This window comes from Patiria miniata, unplaced genomic scaffold (assembly GCF_015706575.1).
Source record: "Patiria miniata isolate m_02_andy unplaced genomic scaffold, ASM1570657v1 HiC_scaffold_19, whole genome shotgun sequence".
NCBI classification, from domain to species: domain Eukaryota; kingdom Metazoa; phylum Echinodermata; class Asteroidea; order Valvatida; family Asterinidae; genus Patiria; species Patiria miniata.
The window spans coordinates 11,912,537-11,926,002 of record NW_024037057.1 but is presented as its reverse complement, the minus strand read 5'-3'; the positions used below and the strand labels follow the sequence as shown (position 1 = coordinate 11,926,002).

Here is a 13,466-nt window from a genome sequence, read left to right as displayed (position 1 = left end):
TTGTTAAAACTTCAACGAGGAGTCTCTACGTAGGTGTACCTAGGCTGATAAGGTCAACATTCTAAGAGCACAATATTATTTTTTTCGCCTTTGTTGGTGGTATCTATTTGGGCACGTCAAAAATAGCCCTCCTTTCTCAACGATACTGACCTCATACATCAAGCGGTACCGACTTTCACTGAGTTCAGCGGACCTTTTAAAGGTGATTTATGGTGTTCATCGCCACCACAATGCTGCTTTAAAAAACACGTTTGATAACAATGACTGAATTGCATTTTGCCCATTCACAGCTTGTACACTGAGAGGGGAGTAAGGTTGGCAAGGGAAAGACGTGTTTCAACCTGGGATCAGCAGTGCGCGTTTCTCCGTGATTAAATAACATCACTCTCGATTTGGTCCCCTGTTAATCGGAGCCTAGTCTGTCACCAGAAACGTGGCTCTCGAGAAAAAGACCCCAGCGCCAATATCAAACCAAGGCTCCCTTGGTCACCTTTTTTCTCCCAAGTCGCCCTCTCTGACGAAATTTATAATAACAACACATTATCCACACTTCATATCGCCATGCCTGCACCACCATGCATCCCTGGTAGCCCAGTGTTGGGTTTATATAGCGGCCCCTAATCTACGAGACTTGAATGTTTGAGCCGAAGATTGTGACAAAGATTATAATGTTAAAATAGATATAAAAAGTCGTTTAAATCTAAAAATATGTTATAAAACGCGTGTAATAATATGCACTTTTGAAATACGTATTGACACATCAACCCTACACACGTCGAATTATGCAGTTATTTTGTTAATTGAAGGGATGTTAAGTCTGATAAAAATTAGAAATCGAAAGGAAAATATACCCAAAAAAAAAAAAACTGAGTATACAACAAAACATATTTTACATGCAGTATTCAAAAATGTAATTTATGTCGCGATACTTCATCAACTCTGCGTAACATAATGCAGTCCAAATGTTAATTAAAAGACATTGTGTCGGACAAAATTGTATACATCGTTAGAAGAAAAAAAGTAGATGAAAAGAAAAAAAAAAGTATATATTTTTTTAAAATATATTTCACATGCCGTATTCAAAAACATTAGTGCCTATATGCATCAATTACTCCGAGTAACACAATGAATTTCAAAAGTTAAAGTGATATTATGCCGGATAAATTAACGAAATTAACAGATGGAAGACAATCGCATGACACGATTTCCATTAGTAAAAACTCTTGTTTTCTAAGGACATGACACAGACTGAAACAGAATATTGCAAGGAGCATGTTATCCATAATTGCTTACTCCTCATGGTCGGTAAGTTTATGTTTCCGTCGGATGGTTAACTGATTCTGCATTTCTAAAAATCGGTGCGATTTTGTAGAGACCATAACTTAATAAAACATGCCGTAAAACCCTCTTTTAAGTGAAAACCCGAATAGAGGGCTTATATTCGGGTTTTTCCCTGAGCATGTGCCAGGATTTCAGCTCGCGTCTTACAGACATTGTTCTTAAAAGACATTCACCCCGTATAGACAAATGTATACATTCTTAAATCATCATAATACGTGTTTACAAAATATTATATCACGGTAAGATTGGGAAGTGAATCTTAAGTACGTATGGTATGCAAAGTGGTTAGCCAAGGGTAATAAGTATCAACATAGCATTTTATACATACGAATGTATGTATAATTTACCTTCATACCTTCATGGGCAAGGCATTATTCTGCCCGCAAGAGCTTGCCCGGGGTTTTCCCATTTGATACCCTTTTGGCAAGCCCGTCTAAATCCCCCTACTGGCCAACCCATTTGGGCCCCATAACTTGAAAAGTCAGGGTCGGTTGGATCAAAGCTGTTATTGGCTTTTGATACCAACAAAAAAAGGTAATTGTAGGTGTCTTCACTTTTGAAATGAGTGGGTTAGCGCACGCACCCTTGGTATGTAGGTCGGGTAACAAGTAGTTGGATAGAATCGATTTGGAAAGAAGAGCGATTTCTAGCCCAAGGCAAAACATTCATTGCTGAGTGCACTCACTGGCCAAACGCGGGGCTGAACGACGGGCCATTGTGTAATTGTTACGTTCAGCTCGCTTTAGCAATAGCAGTATTTTCTTTTTAAAATCTGTATTCAAGGTTTCTTCACTTTTGAAATGAGTGGGTTAACGCACGCACCCTTGGTATGTAGGTCGGGTAACAAGTAATTGGATAGAATCGAGGCCTGTGAGCCGTGAAAGCTACCTCGAAATGCTAAATAGTTTCTGGATAGTGATGATAAATCCAGTAGGTCTTACGATTTCTTCATCCCAATGTGAGTCTGTGAACTAGTCGTACTGCACAAACCTGTTTTGCTTTCTTAAGTCTCAGACTGGGTGGGAACAACATTGTCAAATGGGTAAACTCTGTGGTCTGGTCTGGTTCCCCTTTTTTTGAATATTATATACTAATTTTGTAGAGTTACATTTAAATAATGAACAAGTTCAAACCAAGAACATGTGACATGTTGCAAATTCCATGTACATTGTATAATCAATGGTATATATAGATGCTGCTGCATGCTATTGAGTTTTCTAGAAAAGAATACCCAAACTATACTCATATATAGATAAGTACATGTAAACCAAACCTAGAAAATTATAGTTGTGTCCTCTGCGAAATACAAGATTATAGAGTAATTTTCTTAATAAACCACCTTATTGCTTTATACATGATTAAAGATTACATCAGCAATACACCTTATCAAAAGAATTATTACTAGTTTTTACATGCACAAAATCGGCTACAGATCAGGTGTAAAATAAGGAAGGCAGGTAAAGAGGTATAAGGATTTGATGTAATATGAAACTGAATTTCGCAACTGTATAGAGATTTTACCCAACAAAGCCTTGAATTTGTGCCATGGCTTTAATGAAGTGATGATGATGACAATGGTGGCGGTTTGGTGGCGGTGGTGACAAGCAGATGTATGGTTCTGACCACACACATACAATAGTATTGATCAAAAATGGAAGTGCTGAAGAAAACAGAAGGATTGCAAGATGAAAAAAAAGTCAATAAAGAGGAACAAAATTTTAAGTTAAACTCTACCAAACCAAACCGTTCATTATGTTCTTCACCATGGTCATTATTGATTAAAATCTTGAACATAAGTTTAGCAAGGTATACACAATTGTAAAGTCTGGCTGGAAGTATCCCGTCCTTTAATGGGGTGGCTGAGAAGAAGTAGCTCAGTTTTCGTCAATTTCACGTCGAATGACTGTCTCGTAATGGGCTCTATCCACCTCCATATAAGTCTGCAGAGACCAGCATTAAAAAAAAAATAGATACACAGGATGAAAATGTATTATTTTCTGACAATCGCTTTGCACATGATGAGTTTGTAAATAACATGTGAGATAAGATTCGATAAAAGTGAAGATATACATTGAATTTCCCTATCACACAATCTTTACGAAACTCTCCCTGTGCTGATGTAAAGTATTGGCTTGAAATGCATGCCAACACGACACAGAAGAATTGTTACACACCTGCATCGGCGGCGGAACACTTTTAAAAGTGGGGGGCAAGGTCCAGTTACTGTTCCCGGAGCAGGATTAAAGCAAAATCAAAGTAAATGGGAAAAGTGTGAAGTTGGTCCGAAACGAAAGTGTGACCTACGTAATGTCTGCTAACCTATGCATGTGGACTATTCCTACCGGTATATCCCTATTTTTCGTATCATTTGTCTAATTTTGTGTCGCCATACTCACTTAGGTATAAGGCCTATTGTCAAATTTCAACCCCAACAAGGAGTGTTAATCGCTTTTCAATATTGGGGGAACGTACCTTGATCAAAACTGATGCGAGCGTGAAACGCGAAGCCCTTGAGGCGTGGAGTTCGGGGCCCGCTTAAGGGCCCCGGAAACAAAATGGATTCTAGATGCTCTGTGGTGCGATCTGAGGCAATTTCTGACCACTTTAACCAATATTTTCTGAGCAAAAGATACATTGTAGTACATAATAATATTAATAGGGCCCTGTAAATGAGACACGTGTTCAAAAATCTTTTTTACCTCTTGTATCATTTTAATTAACCTCGATTTTTAAAATCGCTCCTGGTAAAAGGTGGGGGGGGGGCAAAATAGCTACCTATTCAAAAGTGGGGGGGGGGGGGGGGCAACTGCCTCCTCTTCCCCCCGGTTCCGCCGCCGGTGTATACCTGCAAACTCAGTCTTTTATAAGTACTCATGCATGTAGCTGACAATCTGGACAAAGCTGTCCCTCTAAGATTGTCAAAAACAATCAAATGACTGTCTCAGTATTTGTAACGAATTATATGCCTATAAACGCCAGATAATAATTTTGAACTTTATTTTACGTGTCAACACAATGATTCGAGGTAAAGTGATAGACATGGACGCTTTGAATACCTCGTAATGGGATCTTTCCACCTCCACGACCAAAGGTGAGGATGACCGGGATGGTGAGAGAAAAGGGTGACAAACGGTAAGGGTGACCGGGATGATAAGGAGAAAGGGGGACAAGGGTTAGGATGACTGGGATGGTGAAGAAAAGGCAGACGAAGGTTTAAGATGACCGGGATGGTGAGCAGAAGGAGGAACAAAGGATAATGATGACAGGGATGGTGGGGAGAAAGGGTGACAAAGGGTGACAAAGGGTAAGGATGACAGGGATGGTGAGGAGAAGGGGGACAAACGATTAGGATGACCGGGATGGTAAGTAGAAGGGGGACAAAGGATTAGGATGACCAGGATGGTGAGGAGAAAGGGGGACAAAGGATTAGGATGACCAGGATGGTGAGAAGAAAGTATGACAAAGGGTTACGATGACCGGGATGGTGGGGAGAGAGGGGGACAAATGATTAGGATGACTGGGATGGTGAGAAGAAAAGGGGACAAAGGGTTAGGATGACCGAGATGGTGAGGAGAAGAATGACAAAGGATTAGGATAATAATAAGAAGAACATTTGTAAAGCGCCGGTGTCGCGCTGAAAATGCCACTTGGAAGTCCAGAGGAACATCCAGGTAAATAAGGAAGCAATAGGCCACTCTCAAATTACAAGGAACAGCTGACCCGAAAACTTCACCTGCAGCCACTACTCGAACATGCTGACAGATTCTGTACTTTGTGTGCAGATCGATGTTGCCCAAGTTACTGGCCGGTGTATACGATAATTCAGGGAGTTGACTGAGTCTCTCTGATGGTTCAAACACTCGGAGAGCAAATTTGCATGAAAGCCCACTAAATTCATAATAACAGGTAAATAATGTGTAATTAAAGAGACAACTTACGGAACCAAACTGCGAGGAAATTAAGGCACTTGTATCTGTAATTACCTAAATCTCAGCACAAGAAGCAGCTATTGAAAAAGACAGACCCTATGCTCGGCTGCCTTTCTTCTCATGATACGGTATTGCATGAACATCCATGTATATCAAATGGGCAACTGTGATCAGGATAAACATCTCAACAATAGTTACTACACAGAGTACATTCTCCTTTGCCTTGTACTCACGTGGCTTAATTTGTTGGCATCCATCTGACTCAGGCTGGAAACCAAGTGAGTGAAGGTAGGTCTTTTGTTTGGATCTTCATCCCAGCACAGGCACATCAAGCCATAACTAGACAATTAGACATGCAAGGTATCATTACACGAATGTGTGGTAGGATAACGTTTATTTTATCAGGCCTGTATAACCTGCTAACAAACCAAGCGTGACTGAATACGTACTAGTTAATTTTCTGTATTTGTATATAAATGTGCACAATCATGTAAGATATATGTCACACAGGCCCTATACCCATTTCTCGGGCTCTCAGAGGCCTGTTTAACCTTGGCTTTGGGATTCGTTATGGACATCATTGTGTTATAACGATTGGCTTGAGATGAAATTAATCGCCCTGTCAACAATACTAGTTTCAAGCTCAAGTGACGGATGATTGCAGTCGTCTGATGACTGATTTCACACCCCAAAATGACAGTGTGTAGCTGGGTACCCTATTCAAACAAGTACTGCAAAGTGATGTACGACCGTGAAACCGTTTGTGTAGAAGTGCACACAAAGTACCCTGTAACCTGGGTCCTTTGTAATGTGCCATTAAAGTATCCTTATCCTTAATGACATCAAACAATGTTTGTGTTTGTTGGAAGGGTTATTCTCGGCAGATGACTGCATTAAGGATTGCATCCGATTATAATACCATATATGTCAAATTTAACAGGGCAGGGAAATAAGTGGACTCTAAATTTATAGAATGACCCAATTATGCAAGCGTTATTCACATTTGCTTTCACTTAGCAATTTGTCACACTACGGTAAGTGCTTATAGTACTTAATCAATCGCATTTCAGCCATTTAAAATGTTGCCCCAGTAGCTTCCTAACGTTAAAATTGCTTTGCGTTTGCACCTAAATGACGTTTTTGGTCTTCATACTAAAACAATAAGGTCGCATAAATTGTACCCCTCAGTTGCATGGTCATGATATTTGTAATAAACCTTACATGTCTTGATGACAGTTGCCTGGTTTGGGCATGCGATATCCTTCTCTGAGCTTACTCGTCAATGTTCTTGCATTTGGGATGTCAGGATAAGGTCTACCTCCTTTATTACATTAAGAACAAAACGAAACAAAAACTCATTTGAAAATTTGGTAGCTTACAAATTAAGCCTTAGCAAATCTGAGAATCTGCACAATCACTCATTTCTCAAACATGAGCTCAAACACATCTGGCACAAAGGTGTTTATGCGAAAATTCGCAATTATATTCCTAAAATTGAAATGTTTTAACTTTAGTTAGTTTTCAACTTATGTGTGAATGGTTTCAATGGAAGTTCGCTTAAACAGGCCTGGTGAATAAGAGGTAAATAATTTTGTGTTTTATTAAAAAATCTAAAAACCATTGAACAATCAGGATCATATAAATAAACAAAAAAAGTTTGATAGTATCTTCTTGAGATCAAGAATAAACCCATTTGATAAGTTATGGACTTTATCAAAGCAATTAAAAAGTCAAGATATAACACAAGATATAGATGTATTTCTTACCAAGTGTTGCTATCTCCCAGAGAACAATTCCGAACGACCACCTAAAGTCACAATGATCAATACAAGTTTTAAACTCTGAATTTTCATAACTAACTTATTACTTATATATTGTTCCCTAGATTTAAATAAAAACTAAATCAACAGTGATCTGAGACAGCTAGTCTTCTTAAGGTAAATGTGGTATCGATCACATACTACAATCTTATGTCCATCACACACTGCTTCATAGCACGAGGATAAAAAAAGAGTAATGTGCTTAGAGAAACAAATATCTAAAGCCTATTGTAAAAGTAGCAAATCCCCTAAATGTTACAATGTATGTAGTTGATAACTTACACATCACTCTGGGTGGTGTATGTCTTGTGCATTAAAGATTCAATTGCAAGCCAGCGAGTGGGAACACGTCTCTGTTGATTCCAAAATTGAAAGAAAAAAAATATTAAGAAAATCGTTTTAAAAAAAATGAAAATCTTTTTGTTACGAAAAAGTGTTGATAGATTGTTAGTTTGTTATTATCAATGTCGAGTCAAGTGCAAATTTTACTAAAATATGACATCCAATCCATACTAAAGTAAACACACCCTGGAACGATAATTATAAGTTCTTGCAGTCCCTCTATCGGACCGACTCCTTGATAAAAACTTGACGCTGAGCCGCCATTTTAATCTACACATACCTGACCCTTGCCTGGATTGTTTTCCTACCGCCATGTAATTTGAGCTACCCTGCCATTAAACCCCAACTAACCACAGTCCATTCATTAATGGTATGATTCAGACCCCAAATAGCCATTAAAGCCACAGAATTGCCACGTGAAGATCAAGATTCTTTAATTTTGTCAGCAGGGGCGATCCATTGCAATCCATAATGAACAGGGGCAATAGTGTACAAGCCTATGTAAATGTGCACAAAGCCAGTTGGTTTTCTGCCAATGTTGAGAAAGTCACTATGACCTGACAGGTGACACGCCCTCTGGTGGATGTACCAGGGTCCAAACTAGGTTATAGTAATAGATGACCTGGGGCATGCCTACCATGTGGCTGGGACAATATAAAACATAGAAATGTTGGTTGCCTTTATTCCCCGGTGGCTCCATCACCAAGTTCCACATTCTTGCTATTCACATCATGCAATCGTGTTTTAGATATAAGTCGAAAGTATGGCGTTAGAACAATCCATGTACTTCAAACTTACTGTGGATGTTTGCACATAGATATCCTCTCCTCTGGAGAGTCCAAAGCCAGACACTTTGGCAATTAAATCCTCTCCAAGGTGGATATTTCTGGCAGCTAGATCTCTGTGTACCACCTATTAAAAAGGAAATAGATCATAGGTTCACGAGTTCGTAACATTAAATACAAGTTACAGCACTTTTGTAAAAAAAAAGCCTTGTTAAAACAACGCGAAAAAAAAAATCACTTTTAAAAGGAGGAGGACACAATTTGTTTTTATTCATGTTAAATCTTAGAGGGAGACATCGTCGCTATTTGGATAACAAGGAAATGCAAAAGTACCACCCCATCCTCTTTTCGACTGAAATACTTTAACAATACAAAAGAAATTTCCACGAACAGCCAAGTTCATTATACCCTGGTTTTCCAGTGATCCACCTATTCCTTAACTGATCACTGGGGATACACATACCCCTAAATTGGAAAGATGCTTCATTCCCCTGGCAACGTCAAGAGCAAACTTCAAAAGTTGTTTTGAAGTCAAAATGTCCGCTGTGTTGGAGTATACAAATCTCGTGAGGTAGCTATGAAGGTCACCATTGGGTAGAAACTCCAAAGCAACATACAGAACATCTTATAGATAAAGGGGAAAACATGTCTTGTTTCAAAACTAATCCACAGTACAGGTTTGGGATTTTGAACAAAATATGGGAATGAATTTAGAACTCATGATTTTGGTATCCATAGAGTTTAAGTATTAGCCACCAGGAGAATGGTGGACAATTTAACGAAATGGTTTCTGTTTTAAACCTTTTGAAACACGAACGATGTTAAAGACATATTTAGACACCTTTTTGGAATCAAAAATATTGCAGCGACGTAGCTTTCGATGTCATCACGACACGTAAGATGTTGTTTGTGTATGAAGGTGGCACTGGCATAGACGTACACAAATTTATGTTTCAACTAGTACAAAGTGTGAGAATTAGAACTTGGCACGAATATGAACTAATTGAAAAATGAAGGAAACTGGAGGAAATGAACAGGATTTACTTCATGGACTCTTTTAGATTCACTACATGTAGCAACAGTTTAATTTTACGCTTCACCATTCACTTGTTTCCCTTTGAACTTGATTTCATTTGTCGAGCCTATTTAAGAATCTATGAAAAGGCCAGTGTTGACTGAAAGTTTCATGGGGCTATGTTTTCGACAGAATGTGACTTCTTTAAGTTGGACATTGATTATGTGTGCAATGAATTCGGCCTTAGTATAGGCTTTACCAATTGATTTAATGTACCTGCACTTTGTGGTGCAAGAAGTTGTTGTTGGCTATGTGACCCGTTTGCCCAAACATTAGTATCTGGCATGTTCAAAAATAAAACTGCTAGTTCTTTCATTACTTGTCAAGTCATTTTGCTTTTCCTTTTCAAATTGCGACTCCGGCCGGTATGGTCAAGGCCTATTGCATTTGTTCAGAATTTGAGACTTGAAAATAATTATTTGTCATTTCCATACCCGGAGAGTTAATATATCGAGTCAAATGACTTGAATTATAACACAATTTAACTTCAAGGAACAAAAGGCAAAGACGTTCTAGCAAAAATATCAACTTGTTGCCTCGCCCAATGTAAAAAAGGTTATTGGGATGTGGTGTTGATGCACAGTTTACATACCCTGATGCTGGCAAGCACCTAGCAATGACACAACATTCTGGTGGTAGCCAATGATTGACATGGTGCGCAATTCATCCATAAAGTCCTTCTGGTCCCTGTCTGATGCCTGGCCTGTAGTAAAAGGAGATAGCTTGAATGATAAAGGAATCATAGCCGTTCCAACATTAAAGTTCTTTGAAACGTTTCAGCTACTGGATCGTAGCTGGCATCACTTGTGCAGTTTCTCCCTTATATAAAGTAAGTCTCTTGATAACTTGAGTTAGTTGAAATGATGAGTAGACTTTGTGATTACATGTGTGTGAACCTTGTTACGAGTTTATTATTAAAACATATGTACACAACTTCAATAAGAGAACCACATTCAAATAACCTAATGCATTTTTATAAAAAAGGCACTTGGTGCTCGGCAAGACTAGATGATGCCAAGTTGCAGGAGCCAGTGATTTTAATAACTCAAGATAAAAAAACCAAATGCCCCAAAGCAGCACTAGTTCACATTATAATTTGCACATGGGTATGATATTTAATTGAGTGTTACATACTGCGCCACCTTTATCGTTTACAAAACATATCACTCAGTACACTGTGCAGGCATCTGAATTCGAATGTTTTTGGTTTTATATGATTGAATTGGTTGTCTTACCTTTGAGCATCTTGATTGCAGATGGGGTTTTCTTCCCACCTATTTTCAAAGTTCCTTTCTTGACTTCTCCAAAGTTGCCTCTGCCGAGTACCTGTTCCCCAACAACGAGATTGCTCCACAGTATCTCCCACTTGGCAGCCCAATTGGGGTGGCCCATAACTTCATATACCGGGGAATCAACACCCACTGGTCGCATCCAGACATCAACACCTGCGAGTTCCTGTTAAAAAAAACCATATGATTCAATGCAGACAAAACGGTTTTCACTAGACTCAATAGATGGCTGAGTAGCAACAACTGCAATGCAAACTTTCCTGTCCAACTTTCACTACTGCGCAAATTGGCTTCATGTGCTCTACGCGCAAACAATATAGGGCGCTACCCATCATCATCATCCCCATCATCATCATCATCATCATCATTCTCCATATCCATCATGCATGGGGGACGTTGAGCCGCCCAGACCAGGCGATCAGATGCAGACTGCCACAGCTGATGTGCACGTGTCTTGTGGTCAACTTCTAGCTGGCGCACACAGGTGTTGCGACGTCGGCCACTGGGTCTCTTCCAGGCAGTGTCAGGCTGGATTCCCCCTAGTGCGTCGACACTCAGCTTTAGAGCGGCATGGAATGACGCCTCCGTATTAGATGGTAGCACGGGTATCCTCGAGACCGGTGGTCCCCATGATAGTGGTGTTGGTGACAAAGTCGGACCACCGGACACTAAGGATGCGCCGTTGGCACCTCATATTGAAGGCTTGAAGCCTTCGCCCATCCTCAGTGAGGAACGTCCACGTCTCCGATCCATATAGTAGTACGGGGAGGACACAAGTCGTGTATATCCTCAGCTTGGTTGAAATGTTAAAGCGTTTGTTCTGCCACACCCGATCCAGTTAGCCAAAGGTTGACGAAGCGAGGCATATTTCGTCACCGTTTTCACGAAGAGCCACATATGTGGATTTTGAAGAAAAGGCGTTTTCGAGATAATCGCAAAAGAAGTTTCTCATATTTTTAAACTGCAAAAAATAACACTTTGCAACAACTTTGTGCAGCAAGAAAACCATCACACGATTCTACGAGAGCTGAAGTTGTACATGAACCCGGTAATAAGACTTAATACAGCAGTTAATTAGTGAAAATTAATTAATAAAGATATGTGGCTCTTCGTGAAAACGCAAATTCAGGTTTCCGAGATATTGGCCCTTTCTGTTCAACGTGTATTTCCATAGGCGCGCGCGCTCACGCGCGCGCGCAGCTGAAATGTAACAAAGATATGAGGCTCTTCGTGAAAACGCAAATCTCATTTTCTCTACTTTTACGTATTTCCGTGCAATGGGTTTTGTACGCGTTCAAAGGGCCAAAATGTATGTGGCTCTTCGTGAAAACGCAAAATGCATTTATCGAGATTTTTTTCCCTTGCAACATTAATGTAACTTAGAAATTAATGATGTTTTGCTTTCAGAAACACGTCAAAATGGTTAAGTACATTGTTTCAATGCCAAATAATGAAAAAAATCAAAATCGAAAAAATTGTAATTTTTGACATATGTGGCTCTTCGTGAAAACGGTGACGATTTGTAGGAGGATGTCGATGAGTAGCCCTAGCAGCTGATGTCGCAGCCAAGATACAACACTCTCGTAGCCTGTACGCTCTTTCTCGCTGACAACATTCAGGTCTCTAATGACTAGAAGTTGGTCTTGGGAAGGAGTAGAGTGGATGAGTGGTTCCAGTTGGTTATAAAAATCATCTTGTCGGCAACAGAGGCTAACTCAGTCGGTGCATAGACCACGATGATGGTAATGTGACCATATGTCTTTGGCGGAGCCGTGTGTGGAAGATCCGTTTTGAGACTGGAGTCTATTGAACAAGGGATTGGCTAACCTTATTGTTAAGGAGCAAGGCAACTCCCTTCGTGCGGCCTGCACTACCTGAATGATACATCGTATACTGGTCGACACGACGTTCACCGCTTCCTGGGATGCGAGCTTCGGTGAGGCCAGCTATACTTATCCGGTATTCCAGGTAGTGACAAAGGGGCAGGATATTAGGTCCAGTTTGGGTCCCGTTTGGGAACCTGCAGTCAGTCTGGCTCCGTCCCCTACGGAGCTTGAGGTGTCAGACGTCATTGAATCACGACGAGGTGGAGTGCGTTGTGATGTGGTTCCTTGTGCGGGGCCAGGGTAAGCAGGGACTTTAACCCTGGTGTAACTTTGGTGTACTTTTATCGTTTGGTATGGGTGGTGCCCCTTCATACTCCACCTCCGTGGGACTGGGGAGACGTGGAGCAGTGGTGGGGGACCAATTCTGGATGATCTGAGTGCCTCGCACGTTGTGTCTGATGGACCGTTGGGCTATGATAAGGACCTCATCCGCTTCATCAGCATTATCACGGCTGCTGCCCCTCATCCGCTTCATCAGCATTATCACGGCTGCTGCCCCATGCCTTCACCAGATTCGGAGTAGTACAGCCTTTTTTAACCCCAAAATTCATTTACTGTATGTAAATCTATGTAAATGTGCTGAGCGCGTATATATAGCCGCATTAAACGCGCGTTGCGTGGTTACGCGCGCCGTCATCAAACGGTTTGTACATACTTTTTTTTTTCAAAATCACAGTTATACGCGCACGACTGGCGGTCTATGGGTTTAAAAGGCTGTGTTAGGAACTACCTAAGTGGGTAGGCCTACTTACTTGCGCACGAAGTCGATAACATGCCCAACCAAGACAATTACACAAACAACAGAAATATATTCCCTTGTCCCGGCACTATAAGAAAAGGATCTTTCCAGCAATTTACCTATCGCGGTAGAATCTCGTTGGAATCGCGTCAACGCAGCTTGTGATAATGGTCTAATTACAAGATTTACAAGTGGACGCGGAACGCGCAAAATCTGAGACAAACAAAACTTAGTGTACAATAACTAAATAGGGTTGTCTA

General features: G+C 40.4%; 1 protein-coding gene across 1 annotated transcript in view; it reads right to left on the bottom strand.

Annotated features, from left to right (window-relative positions):
- Nucleotides 1–1,056: 1,056 nt before the first annotated feature.
- Nucleotides 1,057–13,466, bottom strand: part of LOC119725426 (angiopoietin-1 receptor-like) — a 29,611-nt gene continuing 17,201 nt past the window's right edge. Inside the window, exons 7-15 of the mRNA XM_038196832.1 lie at nt 10,528–10,747; nt 9,885–9,995; nt 8,681–8,841; nt 8,231–8,344; nt 7,373–7,443; nt 7,037–7,077; nt 6,492–6,591; nt 5,504–5,609; nt 1,057–3,281 (exon numbers count right to left, since the gene is read on the bottom strand). Coding sequence (XP_038052760.1) covers nt 3,216–3,281; nt 5,504–5,609; nt 6,492–6,591; nt 7,037–7,077; nt 7,373–7,443; nt 8,231–8,344; nt 8,681–8,841; nt 9,885–9,995; nt 10,528–10,747 — 990 coding nt within the window. The 3' untranslated portion in view covers nt 1,057–3,215. The remainder of the gene's footprint in view (nt 3,282–5,503; nt 5,610–6,491; nt 6,592–7,036; nt 7,078–7,372; nt 7,444–8,230; nt 8,345–8,680; nt 8,842–9,884; nt 9,996–10,527; nt 10,748–13,466) is intronic.